Source organism: Pelmatolapia mariae, linkage group LG17, assembly GCF_036321145.2.
Source record: "Pelmatolapia mariae isolate MD_Pm_ZW linkage group LG17, Pm_UMD_F_2, whole genome shotgun sequence".
In the NCBI taxonomy this organism is placed as follows: Eukaryota; Metazoa; Chordata; class Actinopteri; order Cichliformes; family Cichlidae; genus Pelmatolapia; species Pelmatolapia mariae.
The window spans coordinates 4,603,386-4,627,151 of NC_086242.1; the positions used below are offsets into that span (position 1 = coordinate 4,603,386).

A 23,766-nucleotide genomic window follows, 5' to 3' on the forward strand; every position below is an offset into this window, starting at 1 on the left:
CACCGGATTATTAGGCACGCTGTCGATTTCTGAGAAAATGAAAGGATCTTAAGTGCGCCTTATAGTCTGAAAAATATGGTAGTATTCTAGCATCTCAACAGTCTTTGTCGTATTTTCTTGTTTCATTATGCCCCAGATGTTTTCAGTTGATTAATGCAGATGATTTTAAGCCTTGCCCAATGTGCACAGAGATTTCTTCAGATTCTCAGAATCTTTTGATGATATTATGTACTCTAAATAACTTGCTATTTAAAATCACAATTTTATGTTGAGGAACATTATCCATTTACTTATTAACCTGAAATAATTCCACAACTTTTTGCAGATTGGTGAACCTCTGCCCATCTTGACTTCTAAGAAGCTGTTCCTCTCTAAGTTATATCCACCTACATGAGATATAATTGGAAAAGGAACTTAGTTTTCCAGTCTTTTGTGGCCCCATCCCAACTTATTTGAAGTATATTTCTGCCTTCAAATTCAAAATGTGCTCATATTTTTTCATGAAAGGTTTGGAAATGATTGCATTCTGCTTTTACACAATTTCTTTGTATTTTGGTTATTTAGGATCAGCACAGTCAGACCTTATATTTGTGGATTTTAATACAGACTTTCAGCTTTAATTCAGGGTATTTGTTTAGAATTACAGGAATTACAGACATTTTTATTTAATGTCCAGTTTTAGAGGCTCAAAAGTAACTGGACAAACTAACTTAATTTTAAATATAAGGACTGTTTTTAATACCTGGTTGAAAATCCTTTGCTGACAATGACTGTCTGAATTGCTTTCTTTCTTGAGATATTCTAATTTATTGCAGACCCCTTTAGGTGCGTTTGTGCATCTCTCTTTGCTATTTTATTCAATAACCGAAGAAAAATGCTCAAGTGATGGACTTGAGAATTGAAGAATATCCCATGTCTTTGCTTGGAGAATTTCTTGGGTTGCCTTTGGATTATGCCTTGAGCTATCCATTTGTGCTGTACACCACTGACTAATCAGTTTTGCAGCATTTCGCTGAATTTAAGCAGAGAGTATACCCTTGTACACTTCAGAAGTCATCCTGCTACTTCTGACAGTGACAGCCATATGTGTAAATGCCTCAACCATGTCTGGCAAATGATGTGATATGATCTGGATCAGAAGTTGCTCCTTTCCTTCTTCACTTTATGGTTCATGTCATTCTGGTAAAACTTTGGTTCCCTCTGCCCAGATTTTTTCTTTTTCTTTTTAGATGTTTTTTTGATGAAGTCTAATCTAACCTTCCTATTCTTGAGTCTAACCAGTGATTTGCATCTTGTTGAAAACACTTTTCATTTCTTTCCATAAATGTGATATTGTGGTTTTTCATAACCAAGAAAAGAAATCAGTCTTCTGTGGTCTTTTGTGCCTTGAAACAGCCAGCACATTACTTTTTCTTAAGAATGTACCAGATTGTTAATTTGGCCACTCCAAAACTTTTTATGGTTATTTTCGTTTTTCAGTCTAATGCAGGCCTCGGTCACTTGCACAAGTTTAACACTTGAAATCAAGTCCAAACTTTCTACAGTATCTGATTCGTTTGTCATTAAATAACTAGAAAACAATGTTATGAAACTGCCTGACAGTTAATTATTTCATTAATGTTTAGCCTCTGATAATAGGAGACTGTGTATGAAAATATGATTTTGTTAAACCTTCAAAGTCTGAACAATCCCATATTGACATATAAATTCATTATGGTGATGGACAGAGGCAAAACTACAAAAACATGTGTGCCCACATGCATACAACAGTGCTTTTATTACTAAGGTACAAGCTCCCTCCTTATCTTATGCATATACAGGGTTGCTATATGAAATTAGGGTTGAAGCTCTCATGTCAGTGTTGGTGAACATTCGATATACTTGGATATAATGTGTTATAATTATTACTTGCTTACAGGTCCAAGTTATCATTAGCATAAGATTGTCCGTTTCAAAGCCATAATCATGGGGTTTTTAAAGGATGCTGGGTAGAGATGGAGCTGAGCTGGTGTTATTGCCAAAGCTGAAACTGTGTTTAACAAAGCAAAGCAAAAGCCAATCACCTAAAACTGAAGTGATGCGTGTTTTCTATCTAAAAAACAAACCTCCATAAAATAAGTGCAGAGCTCGTCGAGACACGTCTGGAAAGGACGTAGGTGTTAAATTGAGCCATGGTGCGTGATTTTTTTTAAAAACATCACGAATCATGAAAAGCTATGTTTTTGATTGCTTCACGCTGCTGCGAGAATTGCCTCCAATCTCTTCAAAATAAAAAGACGAGGAGAAGTCTTCTGTGAAAATGTGGAAAAACAGATGAAAGTTAAAAAGCCTCTTGCGGCATCTCAGGTTTGAAAAGACTCAAAGTTGATGATAATATCCTCCAACGAGGGCTGACAGGCACCCATTAAAAGGTAGGCTTAAGTGTGTTTGTGTGTCAGCAGGAGCCTCCTTTACAGAGTCTGATCTGCTTGTCAAACAGCAAAAGGAGATGTTCACTGGTCCAAAGTCCTCCCACACACAGCTGCTCCAAAATACTCAGTCTGTGCGCGTCAGCTCATATGTGCAGGCTCATGCATCCTTGTTTGTGATACGTTTGTATTTTCTGCCCGTGTTTGCACAGCCACTTGTGTATCCTGATATTACCTGTGTGTGTGTGTGTGTTCAGACTTGTTTGTCTGATCTGTTAGCACTCTGGATGTCTCCCTCTTTATCCCAGAGCCCCATGCCTGTCCAGCCATTCTCTCATCCTATTAAGACTTCTCCTCCCGAAGGAATCGCTAGTCTGCGTGCGTTGGAAATCGCAGTCTGGCTCCGATGATGAGCCAAGTAGGACTCCGTGTGGCCAAAGCCAAATTCAGATATTTGCTCCATCCCACAGTGAGATATCCACCATCTGAAAGAGGAAAATGGCACTTAGAAAATAAGGCAAATTTGCATGTTTTTCCAAAACATTCAAGAGCAACAGAACGGCATCACTGGAACAAACAAAACCTCAGCATCTTGTGTAAGAGATCTTCGCTTGGTCACATGGTTGCTTCCGCTATGCCTTCCAGCTTGAGGAGAGTGTGATTCATCATGCTAACTTAAACACTAAATCAGAAATATGTTATGGATAACTAATGGTGACAAACCCACTGAGTTTCCTGTGTGTGGTTTGAAAATATTTGGTGGCATTTTTTAATTAGATCATGGTTAAGCTGAACGTTGTCCCACTCGTGTTAATGAGAACAGTTTGACATTTTGTAAAGCTGTGTGGTTGACAACACTCTCATCTATATGTGTTAAATATTAAAGCACCAGCAGCAGCCAGCTAACGTACTGTTACTTACTGTTCAACTGCTGACTAATGCAAATATCTAATTAGCTGATCACATGGCAGCAACCCAGCGCATTTAGGTCCAGACAACCTGCTGAATTTTGAATTGAGCATCAGAATTGTGGAAGGAGGGTGATTCGAGTGACTTTGAACGTTGCGTGATGGTTTGTTTGCATAATTCAGAAAATGCTGATCTACTGGGGCTTTCCAACGCAACCAAACAGAATAATCTGAAAAAGAGAAAATATCCAGTGAGCACAGATTCTCTGGGTGAAAAAATTCACTCGTTGATTCCAAAGGTTAGGGGAGTATGGTTAAAGTAGTTCAAAAGGACTCATTACAACAAAGGTTTGCAGAAGAGCATCTCTGAAACACAAAAACACATTGAACCTTGAGGTAGATGGGCTACAGCAGCAGAAGACCACACTGGGTGTTACTCTTGCCAGCTAAGAACAGGGAACTGAGGCTACAATTTGCATGGGCTTCCCAAAATTGGACAACAGAAGATTGGCTTTCTCTCATGAGTCTCAATTTCTGTTGCCACTTTCACAAAGTAGGGTCATCATTTGGCGTTAACAACCCAAATACACCCACCATGGACCTATCATCTAATGTATCAATGGGCAGAGTTTTGTTGTAGTAATATTGTAGGGAATATATGTTGGCACACTTTGTGTTCCTTAATAACAACTGAGTATCGTTGTGTCTCCACAGCTTACCCACGTATTGTTGCTGAGGTCCATCCCTTTATGTCCACAGTGTACCATCTTTTGATGGCTGCTTCCAGCAGGATAACACACCATGTCACAAAGCCAGATCTTCTAAAACTGGTTTCCTGAACTTAACAATGAGTTCACTCAAATGAACTCCACAGTCACCAGATATCAATCCAATTGCACACCTTTTGGATGTGGAGGAACTTGAGATTCACATCATGGGTGTGAAGCAACTGTGTGACCCTGTCATGTCGATATGGACCAAAATATTTGTGAAATGGTTCTAGTGCCTTGTTGAATCTGTGCCAAGAAGAATTAAAGCAGTTATGAAGGCAAAATTTCAACTAAGAAGTGGTCCTGTATTTCTAGCACCTCATGCCATGTTCATAAATCTTTATGCAGTTTTATAGCAGCTGGGGTCAACCAGGGGTGATTTATGACAGAAGATAATAGCAAGAGTCAAAGGGAAGGGTTACAAGAAGGTTTGAAGATGGTGGTACTGACAAAAACACAGGAGAGTTAAAGGTGTTAAGACAGAATTGACAGGATTAGGAATGATTACATCAGAGGAACACTTCAGGCTGTGAGGTTCGGGGACCAAGTTAGAGAGGCAAGGCTGAGGTGTTTGAATATGTGCGGAGCAGGGGTGGTGGATATACCGGACAAAGGATGTTGAAGATGTCAGGCAGGAAGAGAAAAAAAGGAAGACCTCAGAGAAATTTCAGGGATGTAGTAAAGGAAAACATACAGATGATGACTGTAAATTTGGGCAGTTTAACACAGAAATCTCTGGTGATGGAGCCAGCCTCGAGTGGCCATTTGAGGAACTGCACTTTCACACCTGGTTTATTTTCACAAAAAGTTTTTATGTCACCCTTGAGATACTGTCTCAGCCTTGTTTTCCTCATAGCGGTTATCTTATCTTGTGCTGCAAAACTCATTTCTGTACCTTTGCTTGTGTCTCTCAGATGGCCCGGTGATCTGGCGGATGCTGACCTACCCCCCGGCCCGACGAGCCCTGGTGGTGGGCTGTGGTCTTCAGATGTTCCAGCAGCTTTCAGGAATCAACACAGTCATGTGAGTGGAAACATCACCAAACCTTTCCGTCGGGTCTGGCGCACAGGTCTGATTTATTCTGCTTGTTCTCCCAGAGCAACAGACTTTTGTAAAATTAAACAGAGCCTGCAGTGTTCAGCATCAAATGAGCAAATGGATAAAGGCGATCACCCAAAACAACTTTGCATTGATTTTCAGTAACCCTTCCCTTTAAGGGATGCTGATATGTGCCGTATAGCCTTACAAAGCCAGTGTGTCAACGAAGGGGTCAAGGGTTCAGGTTTTTCCCTTTAATTTGTCAGCAGTCTGTAACTGCCTAACTTAGAGGCCCTTTCATGTGTAGTATACTGGAAAAAATTGACCTCTGATACTTGAGGCTGTGTCCATGTGTCATCTTTTCAAGAGCTCGAACAGCACAGCCTTTATTATTTCTACATCGCATTGGCGCCAAAAGGGAAAAGTTCAAGTGTGTTTTTATCAGTTTTGCCCTCAGAGTTAATGAAAACAATAACCATGCATGACACACGATGTCACATGCCTCGCCTCTCAGCACCAGAGATCTCAGACGGGTGCGTTCGCTTCAGCGACACGCTATTAAATCACAAAACATTTCTTTCATCTGTCGCTTCACGTCGCCCAGCGGGGAGCAAGAGGACTCATTGCATTACTGCCCACTTGCCTGCGAAGGGATGGACCAGCTTATTCTTTTCATCTGAGGGGATTGTGTCATCGGTCCCTGCCTCGCCTCCCTTTAGAGATGAACTATATTGCAAGGCTCCGTAAACAATCTGTGGATATGTGCTGTTGCTTAGCAACCACCGGAGGTGAGAGCAGCAGGATAAGTGTTCTTGTACGGGCGTGTTTGCACACATGTGACTAAATGAACGAAATGTGACCCTATGGACTTTGGAGTCTGTGCAGGCGCGCCTGTGTGGCACGTGCGTGTTTGTGCATGACATCTGTGCACTCGCGTGGTTGTGTGTATATAAGCGGGGGCGCGTGAGACTTTAGGTATGGCCGTTTGCCCGTGCGTGATTAGATTTTGAGAAGTAAATGGACAGAAACGTGAGGAGAAAGGATGATAATAAAGCTGCGGTGAAACTCTGGATGTCTTTGAGTGGTTGCTTCTGTCTCTCTCGCAGAGAGATCTGGTTACTGAGTGTCTGCCTCTCTTACTGTATATTTATCTTCATCCCTGTCACCAACATTACGAACAGCAGAGAGGACAAACTTAATCTGTCATAGCTCTGTCCCTATCCACCTTTCTGTCTCTCTGATTTATGTATCTGCCAATCTTCTAGTCCTCCCAAAAAGGTCTACCTGCTAGTTTATCTGTGTCGAGAGATGACCCATTTGCAGCGAGCATCATTACATCCTCAGCCGAGACTGTTTCGGGCCTGTTATGTTTACACGCGGCATTAAAATGTGTTTTCCTGCCTGCAAATTGAAATCTGATTGCCCTTTCGTTTGAAAAAATAAGTACTGCGGCTTACTGTGGTGATAATGACATCACTCAAAATTGACATTAAAGACCTCACGCTGGTGACAATCAATTTTTTTGATGCCAGCGTCTCCATTTGAGTTGTTTGCTTTGTTTTAGCTTCGCATCGTTTCGTGGATGGAAAAGTCCCAGAGACAGATCAGAATGCAAGTTTGCACAGGTTATAGTTATTTTCATCTGCAGTCAGGCTGAAAGAGAGCAGATCTGATGAAATCACCAAAGTACAGCCCAAATCAGAAGAAGCAACATGTTTAAGAGAAAGAGTCCAACGCAGCAGACGCACAAATAACAGCAGTTGTCTTGTGACATAGCAAATGAATCGTATCCGTGGGCCTCTTTCCCATTCGTCCCGGATGTGTTCACTCCAGATGTACGTGTGGATAAGCCAATAATAAATCACTCGGTTGGTGTGTGTGTTTGTGTTTTTCGTATCCAAGGTATTGAACTCGAGTATGTAAATTTAAAACTGTATAATCAAAAGCAAGTTGTTATTTTAGGGCCTGTCTTTGTGATGTCTCTGTAGTGTTTCAAAACCACATAAGACTAAGCCATGGTTATAATATCAGTCAGAATCCATCTATTTTGTTGTCTCCTTATACAGCTCAGAGTCATAGGGGGTTACCAGCTATCCAGGTGCCACGACAGTTCAATTCAATTTTATTTATATAGTTCCAAAACTGTTGTCTCAAGGCGCTTCATACTGTAAGACAAAGTTTGATAATGCAGGTTACACCCTCAACATGTTTCCAGTCCTTCACAGAGAGACAGACGACCGCATAGTCGCACTTTCAGAGATCATTTACAATCAGCAGTTAACCTAACATGCATGGCACTGTCCTTTTCCAGCAGGAGGTCCACCCAGGAACCTCCTTCCAAACTAAAATACTAATCAAAATGCAGCCATTGGATACTGTAAAGGTATGATTAAATTAACAGTCAGTTTTAAGGCCACTGTAAAAGTCTTTTCACACCAAACCGATAAAATATTTCCTGTGTTATAAAATTAGCCAATCAGACTGATTGTGTTATTTTACTGGACAGATTTTTTTTGATTTTTCAAATTTTTCCAAAAAGTAGACCAATCAGATCACTGCATGTGGCAACAAGTGTGCTTGTAGCTCAAACACAGTCGAAACATCTGGACGAGCTCATTGTCGCTTAATGTCAACTTTTTTTCACCGTGCGTTTTAGAGGGCGAATTTTTCACAAAAACATAACGCTTTAAGTGTGTGTTTACGTTACATGACAAGAAAAAGAATTAAGAAATGTTTACATTTACTGTACAAGGAAAAAGGATCAGATGCCAGTGACGGCCTACTCAAAAGGAAATATTAATGATTTTTAGCCAGAATCACAAAAACAAAAGGAGAAGAGATGTTGCAGTGGTTGATTTGTTGGTATAAGTTTGAAAGTTCATAATACTCACTGTCCTCGACATTTTAGCTTCACAATTACAGATAATACCAGCTAATTGCTACAGCTATGGAAGCTAGGCGTTTGTCCTTTTCTGCTAAATAAAGGGTAACTGAATAATTCAATAGTAAATAACTAAACCAGCCTTTTTAATTGCTGCGGTATGCCATTATAGAGTTGCCACCTGCCCACTTTTTTAACCACTTATAAAGTCAGTATAAAGTGGACCAGTGTACGTATTTTGAAAGGTAAATGATCTGGGTTTAGAAGACACTGTTTAACCCAATTTGGGTGTTAAGTGTCTTGTCAAAGGACATTTTGGCACATAAACAAGAGGAAGGAGGGGAGTCATGAGCCATATATCACAGGTGAACACCCAAATAAAGAAACGGCAAGATCTGTTTGATCTACAGATTGGTGTTACAATTCAAAACAGGGCTAGGGGTTAAAAATAATAAGTCCATACACTGATTGCAAAAATGGTATTAATTGTATTAATTAGTACATTTGTTAGGGCTTCAGAACATGCAGTGAGAACTGAATCCTGATGATGATGTTCACATTTATAACCTGAGAACTAACTAGCCTCACACACTAGGCTGACAGAGGAAAATGTGAATCTGGATGATTGATATTAGGTGATAGAAACAATCTGCCTGCTCGCTGAAATTCTGAGGTGAATAATAAAAAACTCAGAGGGTTGCTGGATGAGGCGAGGGCAGACTACAGAACATAGAGAACAAAACGAAAGGGGGAGAACACAGCTGTTACCATGACAATACTCACCCGTCAGTGATGAATATAATGTAAAGATATAAATAATTAAAAACTATATTTGACCATCTTCCACCATACGGAGCATGGACTACTTTAACCACAGAATGTGCACTGTGTGTTGAGTTATTGCTGACGCCTCCCGTCACTCGTCATGTGTGCTGTATGTTTTGCTAGCCTCCCTGTCTACTGCCTCTTTTGTCTACCTCCAGTGAAGCTGCCAGGCTAGCCCCATTAGCCGATGAGACATAAAGAAGGTCTGAGGAGCCGGTAAATCAGCCAGGCTTAGAAACAAGCTCCTCTCCCTGTCCCCAGCTGCTTTTTCTGATTAAACCACCAGGCTGGCACAAGCGAAGAAGGAAAAGGGCAATGAGACAATCTGGCAGACAGGCAAAAAAAAAAAATCCAGACCAAACTAGAAAAGCACATATTGGCTGCCAGTTCTAACAGTCCTCTCTCTCTCAAGTTAGGAACTTGACAGGAACGGATTGACAGCGTTCACTTTTTTCCTCCCTCTCTCCAAGTCACATATGTTCACACAGAGGGTACATTTGAGACCCTATTAGCACATTTTCCCACAGAAAGCCTCCCTCCTCCCATCAGCCTTGGAGTAAAATATCTAACAAAAAAAGTGAGCTCTTCTGGTCTTTATCAGAGGAATTCAGGCGAAAGATTGACTGAGATTGTAACTGACCAGCCAGTTCAACCAATAACATCTTGATGAAGTGACAAAGCTGCGTTTCTCACTTCATCAAACTGACAGTTAACACGTTTCCCTCTGATTTGCCCTTTCATATCTAACATACTTATGGAGATCAGTGCTGCCTTAGGGGATATCTGTAATTATAAACCCCAGCCTGTCAAATACAGTTACAAACCTCACACGATCTAAATATTTTTTTTTTCTTTTCAGTCCATCTTCACAAAGGAGCAGTAGTTAACAGCACCTAGGTCTCTCAGAGATTCTGGTTAAATGAGAGCTTGAGATCTAGTCTAAGCATCGCCTTTGCAACATTTATTCCTGTGCAGTCTGTGTTGGCATGTAGTTGCATTTCGTCACATTTCTGATTATGTTTCAGAAAGGTGTAGCTTGAACAGAGAAGTATAAATCCGCCTTTACACCTGCTCACACACTAAACTTGGTGCAGATTAGTATCACTTGCTTGAATGCTAATTTGTGCTCTGTTCTGTGTAATGTCCATTTATGCAAGCAAACGTACACTGTAAAATCTAATTAGTTCCCAGAACTCAAAAAAATTATGGAAACTCGTTGCCTCAAAAAAATTGAGTAAAGCTTAGCTAAAAATAACTAAGTTAGGATAACTTATTTATTTTGAGTATTCTGTACAAGCTCATTTGTTCCCAGAACTCAAAAAAATTGGATCAAGTTTACATAAGATGACCAAGTTAGGGCAACTTACTCATTTTGAGTACACTGCACAGCCTTTTTTTAGTTCCCAGAACTCAAAAAAATTATGGAAACTCGTTGCCTCAAAAAAACTAAGTAAAGCTTACTTAAGATGACTGTTAGGACAACTTATACATTGCAAGTCTGCAGTATTAAGAATAACTTGATATTTCTGACTGTACAATACTAATTGTTTACCTACTAACAAACATTTCAAGTTCAACTAAATGAAAAAACAATTTGTGGTAACCTGAAAATGATTAAAAATAATTAACAACACTTTTTGTAATGATGTTAAAATCAGCCCAACTTTTATTTTCAAACACAACAAAGTATAACAGCCAACATACTGGACACTGTTCTGCTGAACAACAAACAATTATATTGCCATCGCTGTTATAATCTTACAATGAAACAAAGTCTCAGATGTAATTATTCTGAAAATAAGTTTAGGTCTACCACAAGTTTGTTTTGTACTTACATTACTAATATAATCAAAATAAAATATTTGTTGTTCTGTCACAAGTGCAGTCTCTAATTTAAACAACACATTTGTTTTCCATTCCAACACAGGAGCTGGAATGTTGTAATATTTTAAGGATGGCTTGTTTCTAGTCCAGGCATTACTGCCTGAATGACTGTCATGGATCGAGGTGATCCAAATGTAAGTGCAGAAGAAAGTCTTTAACTTCCCTTAAGTACAGTGGCAGTGGTTGATGGTTGGAGATGCAATGAGCTTGAACTTGCAGGCGACCATCTTCACTGACCACACCATCTGTGACGGAGGACTCATCTCTCCTGGTGTCCTGCAAGCAAACAATCATATTTTAACTTAATTGCTTTCTTAAAACATTTTTTTCTGCTTCTGGTATAAAACAGACTCCAATTTAGACAATCTCAGGCTCCCTCCCCACCGGAGAGGTGACATTCAATGTCCCAATTGTCAGTCTGGATAGCTGTGACCACCACCCAACATACAATAATGTCATCAAAGCATCATTTTAAAAAGGGCTATGCAAACATGGCCAATAACTTTCATTCTAATGGTGTGCAAAATGATTTTGGGCACAAAACAAATTTTGCTGTTAGAAAACTTGCAGACTTCACTATATACAGTGTAAACCCTCTAAACTAAGTTTGGGGATGTGATCTTTCAAGAAATGCAGACCAAACTGTTGTTGTTTGTTTACTTACACAGCATGTCTTGTAGAGTTAACTGGAGTCACCAGCAACAGCATAGTGCAGTCATATCTCAAGTCTAATAACAGAAGACAGGAAAAGATCAGTAAAGAAACAACTTCCCCAAACCAAAGCACAAATAAAACAATAAGTAAAACAGGCTGATCTAAAGTATGATTAAAGTTCAGCCTGATTAATATAAATGTCACTGACAGTTGCTAATATATTGGAAAACCAAAACACTTACCACTGAGTTGATGTCTTCCTGTCCAACAACAGGAGTGCTGGTCCCGAGCCTCAAAGACAGTAAGAAGCAAGCAGAGGGAGAAAAAACAGAACATTGATTTGATCCTTAGAGTTTGCTTATGTTGTTAAATAAAGGCTAGATTTGACATTAATAGATGCCACAGATGTTCAAAAGCTGCCACAAAGCATGAAAAAAATGGACGTCTCTGAAAACGTCGGAGCATTTTTGCAAATATGTGATGTCTTGATAAATCGAGCAGATATTTGAAATTTACACAGCTACATTCTCGCCTGAAAATATCTTAAAAGTTTATTTTGTGACCCAGAAAAAGTAATAAGTTTTTTAGCCGCGCTCCTCTGACAAACATAGCCGACAAATGTGATCCTCCTTTTCCCCAGACTACCCTTTCTGGGTCACAAAATAACCTTTTAAGATATTTTCAGGCGAGAATGTAGCTGTGTAATGCTCAAATATCTACTTAATTTATCAAAATATCACATATTTGCAAAAGTGCTTCCACGTTTTCGGAGAGCTCTGTTATCCACCCCCCACCCCTACCTACCCCACCCCTAACGGCTGCACCTCCCGAAGAATTTTGTCTGGGCTCTTATCTGACTTATTTATTTCAAACAATCAACAGAAAATTTCACCGACATAGTTTTATGTAAGGTTTTTAAGGCTGTGGTGTTAATTTTTAAGTAACATGAGCCCAGCGGCAGCAGCAACGCTAGGCTAACACTAACTAGCTAGCAAGATTATAAACCTGGTGCTAAACTAAGAGAAGCCACAAAATCAGTTTGAATAAGAGTAAACATTTACTCACCAAGTCAGTAAAGATCCACAGCAATGACAACAATAATATCTCCAGGTTTGCTCAATATATTCCATAACAAATGCTGGCGCCATGAACATGCGGACTGATCCGGGAGGGAGGGGGACGGTAGTCACGTGGCATTTTCAAAACACATCTTTCATCCTTCCGCACTGAGAAGCAAAACTTCCAGCTTACTTAGTTTTTCTAAGTTAAGACAACTCAAATAAATGGAGTTTATCAGCGTTTTTGCATAAAAAGTACTGGTAACTTATTTAAATCGAGTTCTAATAACAAATTGATAAAAAATGAGTTCAGCCTATTTAATATTTTTAATTAAACACAATATTACATTTTACAGTGTACTTGAGCTTCATCCACACTCTTGATAGTGAAATGTCTGAATATCAGCCAGGTTATTCATGGCCTTCTCTTATATATTGAATACTTGTGGTGCTCTGCTTAGAATTAAATTAATATAATAAAGGTTACTCTACAACTAGGAGGCAAGAGGACATCTCTACAGCCAAAAAATGACCCTAACAGAGAGATCAATTTGCAGTTTCTCAAATGGCCACTTGAGGCTCACTTTGAAAGTCAGACCATCTCAAAAGACTCCAATGTTAAAATGTTAGAGCCTTGTTGAAAAAAACTTTATTGGTTACTGTTGCAATTTTTACTTTCATTAAAAATGCCCAGTAGGTGAATTTTATCATGCCCAGCTGTTTGTGTTGCAATAACATTTCAGGAGTCTGTGAGATCAAACTATATACAGGTGTTGAAGCTGTATCTGGCAGGTGAGGATTTTTCTATTTGTGCTAGGAAGGCAGTGATTAGCTAACCTCTGCTGCTGTGCTATTACTGCTTTATGTATATTTAGCCAGCTGTACTCTATAGTATATAAATAGATGTTATGTGAGCTATCGTGTCCAGTATGAAGCTATTATAAAATCAAGGAATACAGCAAGTAATACTTTATATTAATATTTTGTTATTTTCTTCTCCTGCCCTATTTTCTTTGGTCATCAAATTACTTACTACTCTATCTTTATTTACTTATGCGTGCATTAATGCAAAACGGTAATAAGAAAGGAAAACGGATGTGTGTAGAGTGCCCAGGCAGGACCATGGGGTTATATTACTGGCTGATTTGTTTAGCATGTGTCTCCATGGCATCAGCTTCCTATTAAATTTAATTCTTTATTGAAAGTGCCTTAACGTTCTCCCAGATTGTCCCTGCCCAGTTCAGCCCCATTAGCTGATAATTTAGCACTCCATTCTCTTCAAGCATGGTCACTTTAAAAAAAAAAAAAAAAAAAAAACCTAATTGCTTAAAATTAGGTGCCCAAATGATAGTTTAAAACAGTATGTCATATATGAATAATTGCTATGTTCACTTTTTAAATACAGACAATGGAAAAATGCGCAAGTGTATTTTTAACGGAAAGGTGCAGGGAAAAAAGTTTGCACATATAATATGCATACATGGAGATACTGATTATATGGTACCTACACCAGCTCAGTGGGTAGTCTGCTAAGGTACTGATTTTTGCTAAATGACCATCAGCTGCTCTTAATCCAGTTTGTTGATCACTATAATGACTTGTAAAGCCTAGTTTGCACAATAAAATCATTATAATTTATGATGGCATGACTTTTATTTCAATAATGGGCAAGAGTAAGCTAATGTAGCTTTGTTAACCTAGCTACATGTGCTTTTTATTTATTTATGTATTAAAAATAAAAGTCCACAGTTGTGTTAGTGGCTCGGCGAGGGTGTCCTTGGTTACAGTACCAACAGCATCGTGAAAACAACATAATCTTTAGAGTTATATTCACTGTTTGACATTTTAGCTTCACAATTATAGATAATACAGTGGAATCCTGACTTACGAAATTAATTCGTTCCCAAGGGTCTTTCGTAAGTCGAAAATTTTCGTAAGTCGAAGCACCCATCACGCGTTTTGCGTGAGGCAATGCTGAACGATAGGCCACTAGAAACTCCAACATCATTGTGAAGTTTGCGGACGACACTACAGTGGTGGGTCTTATTACCAACGGTGATGAGACGGCCTACAGGGAGGAGGTCAGCGCCCTGACCCACTGGTGTCAAGACAACCATCTCACCCTCAACGTCGCAAAGACAAAGGAGTTGATAGTGGACTTCCGGAGGTGCAGAGGAGTACACACCCCCATCACCATCAACGGCGCCGCTGTGGAGAGAGTGAGCAGCTTCCGCTTCCTTGGTGTACATCTGGCTGAGGATCTTACGTGGTCAGTACACATAAACAAAACAGTGAAGAAGGCGCAGCAGCGCCTCTTCTTTCTCAGGAGACTGAAGAGATTCGGCATGAGCCCCCGCATCCTCAGGACCTTCTATCGCTGTGCCATTGAGAGCATCCTCACTGGATGCATCACCACCTGGTACGGCAACAGCACCGCTCACAACCGCAAAGCTCTCCAGAGAGTAGTGCGGTGTGCTGAACGGATAATTGGAGGTGAGCTTCCCTCCCTCCAAGACATCTACAGGAAGCGGTGCCTGAGGAAAGCGGGGAGGATCATCAAGGACTCCAGTCACCCCAGCCATAAACTGTTCAGACTACTTCCATCAGGAAGGAGGTTCTGCAGCATCCGTTCCCGTACCAGCAGACTGAGAGACAGCTTTTTCCATCAGGCCATCAGACTGCTGAACACTTCATAGACACCTCACCCTCACTACTGGAACTTCAACATTATGCACTCCATACTGTATATAAATACCACTGTTTTGCACATACCAACCTCTGTATATTTTATATATCTTATTTTATTGTTTACTTTATTTCATTTGTAAAACATGTATATACATACTATATACACACTCAAACACACACACGTAGAAAAACATATTTAGTATACACATTCAGTAATGTATATACCTTTACATATTGTACATATATTTATTACTTTTTAGATTAGCCATTTTTATATTTTGCTTGTTTTACATTATTGTATTTTGCACAACTCTGTTGCTTGTGAAGCTCGCACACAAGAATTTCACTCACATGTACTGTACCAGTGTACCTGCACATGTGATGTGACAATAAAAGTGATTTGATTTTTGATTTGATTTATAGGCTAATTGCTAACTAGAACAACAATACGTTGTTCAAGTGAAACAGCGAAGCGCAAGTACGGAAGCCAAGGGGTTGTCACATGATTCGGAAGGCATTGTGGGCATTGTAGGCTCAGCCAATCAAAGCCAGCGGATTTCGTTACTCGGGTATTTTGCCGTAACACATGCAAAAATATTGCCGTTCAGTGCCTTCGTAACTTGAATTTTTCGTGAAACGGGGTATTCGTAAGTCGGGGTTCCACTGTACTAGCTAATTGCTACAGCTATGGAAGCTAGGTGTTTGCCCAATCCATAGAAAGCTAACCTAAGCCATAACTAAAGATCTACCGAGCTTCTGTTGCGCAAGAGTTAAGACATCAATAGTGCTGAAACTGCAGAAGTATCAGTAGTGGTTTAGGGTTTGTTTGCAGAAGATCAAATGATTTTTTTTTGTTACTTCAAATATATTAAAAGGCCTACAGAGAACTAAAACTGGCCATGAGTATGCGTAATGGCCGTGGACATGGTCCCACACGTGCCATTATTATTTTACAGCAGCTTGATTTAAACTCATGTGTCAGGTACTCTCCCTGAGCTGTCTTGGTGTTATATGAATAACCTCCTTGCTTTCACTCACTCACAGACACACACACACACACACACACACACACACACAAGCATTCAAAAACTGTCAGAGAAACCTGTGTGATGAAAAATGTATTTATCAAGAATACATCACTCAGGAAAAAAAGAAGCTGGATGGATGGCTGTGTGGATCACATCAGTAACATGCATCCTGCAGGAGATTTTCTTTTTTTATGGATCTCCCTTCCCATCTCTGTTGTTTAGCTATAAATGCAGAACAATGTGGTACAGCAGTTGGTCAAATTAGATATCATCTTTATGCATTAGCTGATGGATCATTTCGAATGAATTAGCCTCATAATCTTGCACGTAAAGGTCACTGTGTACTGGTGGGAAGTGTGTGTGTGTGTGTGTGTGTGTGTGTGTGTGTGTGTGTGTGTGTGTGTGTGTGTGTGTGTGTGTGTGTGTGCATCCTGTGAGTGGTGAGCAAACTATCTTAAAAGACAGGAAGATCTTCCAACTGGGCTGGAGAGTAGAGTAAAAGCAGAGAAGAGGAAAGCAGAGGGCAGAGGGAGATCTGACATTGATGGTGATGAGGTGGAGGAAGGGCCACGGAGGGGGATCAAGGCAGATGACAGGAGAGGAAGTGTAAGATTTATGAAGGAAGACAGAGAAAGGGGACAAGAAATATGGAGCTGTGGATGAAAAGCCCCGTGTTCTTTCATTCTGTTTGTTTCTTTGCTGCATTTTGCAACAATCATGCTGAGAAGGTTTTTTGTTCTTCACTCCAGGTTTCTCAAAAAGTAGCATCAAGGACTTCTAACCAAGTACAACCAATGCTTTAGACTGCACACTTACCAAAATAGTGGTTTGATCCAGAAGTTGAAGCAATTATGTGCAAAAAAAGAGATGCTTTTCAGAGTATTAATGACCAGTGGAATGTACATACTTTATCATGCAAACACTGCAAACATTTCCTGAAATTGTTCACGTAGCATGTTTCCTTTTCTGGTTTTTTTTTCTCCTGCTTGCACTTTGTAAAGTCACTCTCATGGTGTGAGCTTTAATCTTTTCCAGAAGATGAGAAAATAAGTGTCGGAAAGTCCAGAAGTGACATTTTATTCCCAACACCTTGGCCAAATTTCCTTCAACCAGCACTACAATAATGGTTAATTATCACCACAAGTAGAACAAACTACTAAAACTAAGTGCTTTGTGAAATATATGAATTTAGTTAAAGGGGGCAAGACAATCTAGCTTGGCATAGAAACTAGAGATTTATACCAGAATGCAATGGCAGTTGGTATCCAGTATATGCAACAGACTTGGATTCTATTTGTCAGAATTTAAATTGCCAAGTACGCTGATGACAAATTGATTATACAGCAATTAATAATACAGTACGAGCTTGATAAATTCTTGATCTGCCAGATGTTCTAGTTCAGCGGTCCCCAACCTTTTTTGGAAACTTTTAATTACCGGTTTAATGTCAGACAATATTTTCACGGACCAGCCTTTAAGGTGTCGCAGATGAATACAACAAAATAAAATGATACGACCAAGATGAAAACTGTGGTATTTTGTAAATATAATAATAAATACGAATTCACTGTGTAATTGTGTAACTTTATTAGCCGCGTCCTCCTGAAATGCGCCAACAACATTGAGAGTAACATTCTCCTCTGCGCCCCTTAATGCTCTCTGGTCGCTATGGTAACGAGTAAATACTTCTTTCAAAATAAGACACATAACTACAACACGGGAAAAGACCCAGGGAAACCGAGTTTACGGTAAAAACTCTGAAAACCATCAATTTCACACCCGAGCCTCAACTCTCGCAGCCGGTACCAAACGACTCACGGACCGGTACCGGTCCATGGCCCAGGGGTTGGGGACTGCTGTTCTAGTTGGTCCTCCTCTAGCTTACAATCGACCTTCAACAAGGACTACTGTCAGTTGCTGCTGTCCAAGACAGTGGAGTTGGGTTTAGTCCAACCTTGAGGTGAGAATCTCACTGGAGAAGTAGCTAAATGATATCCAGCAAGCCACCCAGGTAAACATGAAATTGGAAGACCTTGGGCTAGTTAGCTAGCAGTGGCAAAATTGTCCAAATAAGATTAAGGGAAGTGTCCACTATTAATTGGTGGCAGATTTTTTCTCTGGGACAGATGAAAAATAAAAATGCTAAAAAAAAAAAAAAAAAAAAAAAGCCACTTAATATAATTGGCCAACTGTTAATAGACATCTTACCCAAGTAGTCTTTGCGTGGTAAACTCACTTCCTCACTTCCCACTACCCAGGTGCTGTTAATAATATATATGTATGGTAGTTTTCTGAGGTTCTCATCTTAAAAACAACCTTCTCTAATGCTATGACATCCTAATAATATAAGATATCAGAGATACAGCTTTGCCAACATGCAGTGCAAATCACTATAATTTTATTTACCTCATGGACAACCACATATGTATTGAGAAAACCAGCATTGTGGTATTAAATTTAACTACTATATGAATACATATAATCTCAGTGTGCTTTGTCATGTTGCCAAGTACTCATTTTGTTGTTGCAACATGCCAGTTGGCCCTCGCAGATGGTCCCACAGATAAATGTCATGTTGGAAATGTCACAAAAAACAGTTTTACGTGGTCACTCTGCTGGCGGGCTGGCGAGGAGCTGGCAGAGCTTGCACTGATCTGTGTGTGTTTTGTGTGCATGCAATCCAAGAAGCTAGACCAAAAAATAAATAAATAAAAAATACTGGTTTGTTTTTGCCTGTGTGTGTGTGTGTGTTTTCAAGCATTCATAAGCAACCTAATCATGCCAACATCTTCTGTCTCCCACCGAGACACAGCCAGACCTTTTTAATGACAAATATTCTAATTTAGCTTCTAATCAAATGCATACAGAAATGCATCACACTCGCATGCTCCTCACAGCAGGATGTCATGTGTGAAGCAGTCTTATTAGGTAGCTGGATTGGTGTTTACTACACATGACAACAAATACAACCAGTGGAACATAGTGCAACGTGATCACTATTTGCAGTTATTTGTGTGCTAGTTTTGATACGTGACAAGGGTCAAGTAATTAAAAATAAACTATGTTCAATTAGCTAAAATATTTCCAGTGGCTAACACTATATAAATTTGTTAACTAATTTATTATCACTAACACTGTACCTTGGAATAATGTTAATAGGCTACTTGCAACCATCCTAACACTTCAGTCTGTGACCTGTCTACAAAATATAATGTTAAAAATTTAAATAAATCATCTGCCCAAACCATGTCACTGAACTAAAAAGAGTCATGTAATTTTGCTGGTATTGGTACTAACTACTTAACCTGTGGTATCCTGGTATCATGACATTCCTAGAGCAAGCAAAAACTTCAGAAAAATCTACATTTTTAAGATTAAATATGTAAATTAGCAAGAAACAATGTGTCAAATTTGCAAGAATCAGCTCTTTCCACTTATAATACTACTTTCCCCCCCATAAATCTGTACTTCTTGTCTTATAAATTTGCCATTTTGGGTGGAAGTTTTCAGCTTTTTTAATGTTTCAGAGACTGTTTGACCCTATTCATCATCTAGCTCATTACACCTCTGATTGTTTTTTCCAATAGAGCTATTCTGTTATCTGTGCTTGCAAAAATACACACAAAGATAATGGCACAGCAACATTCAGAACATTCCAGACTATTCTTTTTCAGAGACTTTGGTGATTTAGCTACTTGTTGCGTAGATACCATGTCAGCTACTGAAGTGAGCTTAGTCCTTGCATCCCAGCTAGCCACATACATGCTAGCTTAGCCACAAAAGCGTCTCAAACACTTGTCTATTTTATTTGTAAGATTTACAGGTGTACTTTGTTCTAAAAATGTTCTATACTTAATTTAACAGACAGTGTAGAAGAATTGTCTGTAAAAAAAAAAAAAAAAAAAGTTGTTATAAACGTCTGTTAGCTCATCCCGTTTGCTAACATTGGTGCAGTTGTCTGCTGCCTCTTAGCTCTCCTCTGGATATTCATCTATATATTTTAACTTCAGAAGAGAAGGGTATAAAAAGGAGGGTGCAGGACCACTAATAAGCTACAAAGTCTTTCTCCATTCAGCAATTAACATCTCTCCAGTCACCCAAAGGTCAGTACTGTCAAAACACTGTTGAACAGCACAAAGCAGCAATTTCAACAACATGATAAGCTAAAACTTGTGTTACTGTGAATTACTGTTTTTCGCTAGTGTTGGCTACTTATCACTTCCATTTCTGTAGAGCTTTTGCCTTCTTTTTTTACAGCCAACCAAATTAACTAAACATTAACTTCCCTATGTGGTAAATGGACACTTATATTTACCATTACTTCTGAATGACTGGGCCATATTAATTTAATGTCAATAATTTATTGATTGATTTAGGAGTTTTGTATTTTCTACTACTTGAGGAGTGGGAAAACAGGAGAGTGCAAAGTGTGTTTAATTCTGTGATAGTGGCAGACATCTGCAGATGTTACACTTGGTGCTTTGTGAATGCGGATTTGTGTGAACGTGTATGTGTGTTTACAGAGTTGCCAATCAGAACACCAAGTGTGAGGTTTACCTATTTGGGCTGAGCCTTTTTTTGTTCCGGAGCGTAAATGTGATGCAGTTCTGCGTTCATATGCATTCATTTGAAAAATAGGCCAGTTCCCAAGAGAGTCACTGTCTCCCTGTTTCTGTCTGTCTCTCTTTCATGCACTCCCTCCCGATATATGTCTCTCTTTCTCTCTCCCCATATCTTTTCTTATCTATCCAATTGTTCTTGTTTTCACACCCACGTCCCTCATTTTCTATTTTCTCCATCCATTCAGTCTTTTTCTCACCTTTCAGTCTTTTTCTCACTTACTTCCTGCTTTCTCTCTCTCTCTCTTTATACATGCCTCCTGCTGTTTCTCTGCTCTGACACCTTGTCTGTTACTCTCTTACTCAGTGAATCGGTCACTCAGTCACGTGCAAACACTTGCTCGTACATGCGCCCCCACACACTCACTGCATTCCCACTCACACACACTTAACACTTGTTTGCTTGCTTCATCTCCTCATTTCACTGCTGCCTTATAGCTGATCCTTCAGCTGCCTCTAAATCCATACTATTAGGTTACATAATTAGATCAGTGCTCTGTCAATAAGTAGCACTCTGTTAGAGCTTCCTTGAATATAGCTTGGAGAACCCTTCCCTCTACTCTTCTTTCACACACCAACGCACATGTTTACTTTTCTAGCCTATAAATACAGGTAATAGAGCAATATGTAACTACTTGTATTTGAATACAGGTAGTTATATGTCTGTCTTCAAACTAAACAAAAGATAAAAGGCCTTCTTACAGGATCTGTTTGACAGTTTAATTAGACGTTTAAGCGTTGTCTGGTCTGATTTGCATTCAGTTACATCAGCTGTATGAACATAAAAATTTTAGGGTTGCCGGTTTTGATGGAAGGGAGGAAATTTTTGCTTGTATATTCTGAAATGCATCATACGTAAGCTATAATTATGCTTAGATTAAAATTAACCAAGTGACGAATAACAAAGTAACAAAAAACTTGTTACTTGTTGCCCAGCTATAAGGTTTTTATTTTTCTACACAGACAGTATGAAAGATGGATGGAAGGAAGGATGTGACTGTAAAACACTCCCTCATTGGCAAACGTCTTGTGACAACAGATAATCCTACATTTTAAAACATGGCATAACCAAGATCTATAAACCCAACTTAATTCTTTATTCAGTATGACCATGACCCAACACGAGTGTCTGGCCTCATAAATCCATTAGGAAAGTGTTTACCCATAAACCTCTGGGGGACCAGAAGGCTTTTTGGAACCACAGCTATCGCCACCTGGTGGTCTTCAGATAGAATGCAGGTTTGTAGGCGCTTCTACAGAAAAGGCTGCAACCAACTGTGGACTCTGCAAAACTATAGACTGTAAATAAAACTGTCTTCATGTCTTCAAAACCTTTGGGATACTTTGTAGAAATGTATAAGTGACTTGTACTTAATAGGCTTAAACACTAAAAGCTGCCAGCATGGCACTTTAAGAAGACCTGACGTGTCCTTCCAAAGAGTCAGCAGCCTCCAAGACAATCCTGTAAGGTGACAGTAAATGTCAAGCATGAGTAAGAGGTGTCCTCTCATCACCACCCATGTCAAATGTGCCAGGATCAGTAGGGAGCCATCAAATTCAAGAGTGAGACAGTTTTTGTCTGTTGTTGTAAAACAAGAAATGGAAAGGAGTGTTAATCCATGTTTCCATTTTCAGACAGGTCAGGGCCAGATCACACCTTCTGTTATGTGCTTTACGCCAACACTTCACACCACAGCAGGGTCAGACTGGGCCTGAAAATACTGTTTTGTTTTGTTGTTTTACCCAGACTAGTCAGCTACAACCACACCACAGATATTCCACCATGCCCACCTCATCAACACATATACAAACACACCACCCCTTAGTACACTTACAGACATAATGCATGGATCCTCTAGGCCATGGTAACAGTACATACATCTATTTTAGGAGCGAGGGAAATGTTTGAAACCAGCAGCTGTAATGCATCATTTACAGTATTTGGACACAGGGAATCAATCATAATATTATTTCCATTCTTTAGTTGCACGGAAAAAAAAAAAACTAACAATGTTTACATGAAGCGAAAAAAAGAAACCACTGCACCGCAGCCCTCGTGTTGCAAAAACACTGAGGGCCTGGAAACAGAAAATTCTCTTAGCAGATCTTACTAATTAAAAGTTTCCTACTGTAGCTTTTTCCAGCGCCACTTTTTGTGCTTTGCTTCTAAACTGTGTCTTTAATTGAGAGACTTTTATGGCACAGAATGGCTGCATAGTTTCGAAAGTTTGCAGATGATGTAATAATTACAGGACAGTAAAAGATGAGGTCCTGACTCTCCTGTGACTACACTATAGCCTGTTTCCACTAGCTCAGCTCTTACAGGTGCTTTGAAGTTTTTCTCTCAAAGGCTGCTCTGATTGTTAACAGAAATGAAAGCACGAAGATTTTATGAAACAGCCCTCTGAAATTACCTCAGACTACTGTTTCATTCAAACCCTACATGGAGTATTTCCTGTCGCTCTGTGATGTGTGCTAATAGCCGACAACTAGTGGGTGTTTTAGACTGAGAGGTGTCACTTCGTATGAGTAGTGACACCTGAAACCCTTCAGGTTTGTAGCGCTACAGAAAAGCTATGAGAAGTAACAGATTTCCCTGATATTATAAAGGGGGAAAATGCCAAGAAACAACATATAGCATGAAGGTTTACACTTAAGTGTAAACCAGTGGTGACTTTTCCCAGCAGAAGCTGGGACCCTGTTTATTAGAAGGTTTTAAAATTTCTGTACTTTTAGGTGACAGAAGGAGACATGTGGCCTGGTCAAAACACAGAGAGCTGCACTCTAAAAGATCTTTAAATATAGTAAACATAGCTTGTGTGCCACAGACTGCTCCCAAACACGAGGGGGCAAATAATACCTCTAAAACACTTAAGTTGGCTTTATTAAACGTTAGATCTTTAGCTGGGAAAACATTTTTAATTAATGATTTAATCACTGAGCACAGCCTTGATTTTATGTTTTTAACTGAAACTTGGTTGGACCAAAGTAACAGTGGAGCTGTT

The 23,766-nt window shown here is 39.5% G+C and overlaps 1 protein-coding gene across 1 annotated transcript in view; it reads left to right on the forward strand.

The window, feature by feature from the left end:
• LOC134615950 (proton myo-inositol cotransporter-like) overlaps nt 1-23,766 on the forward strand; it is a 96,745-nt gene that overhangs the window by 56,363 nt on the left and 16,616 nt on the right. Inside the window, exon 4 of the mRNA XM_063460636.1 lies at nt 5,001-5,109. Within this exon, the coding sequence (XP_063316706.1) occupies nt 5,001-5,109 (109 nt within the window). The remainder of the gene's footprint in view (nt 1-5,000; nt 5,110-23,766) is intronic.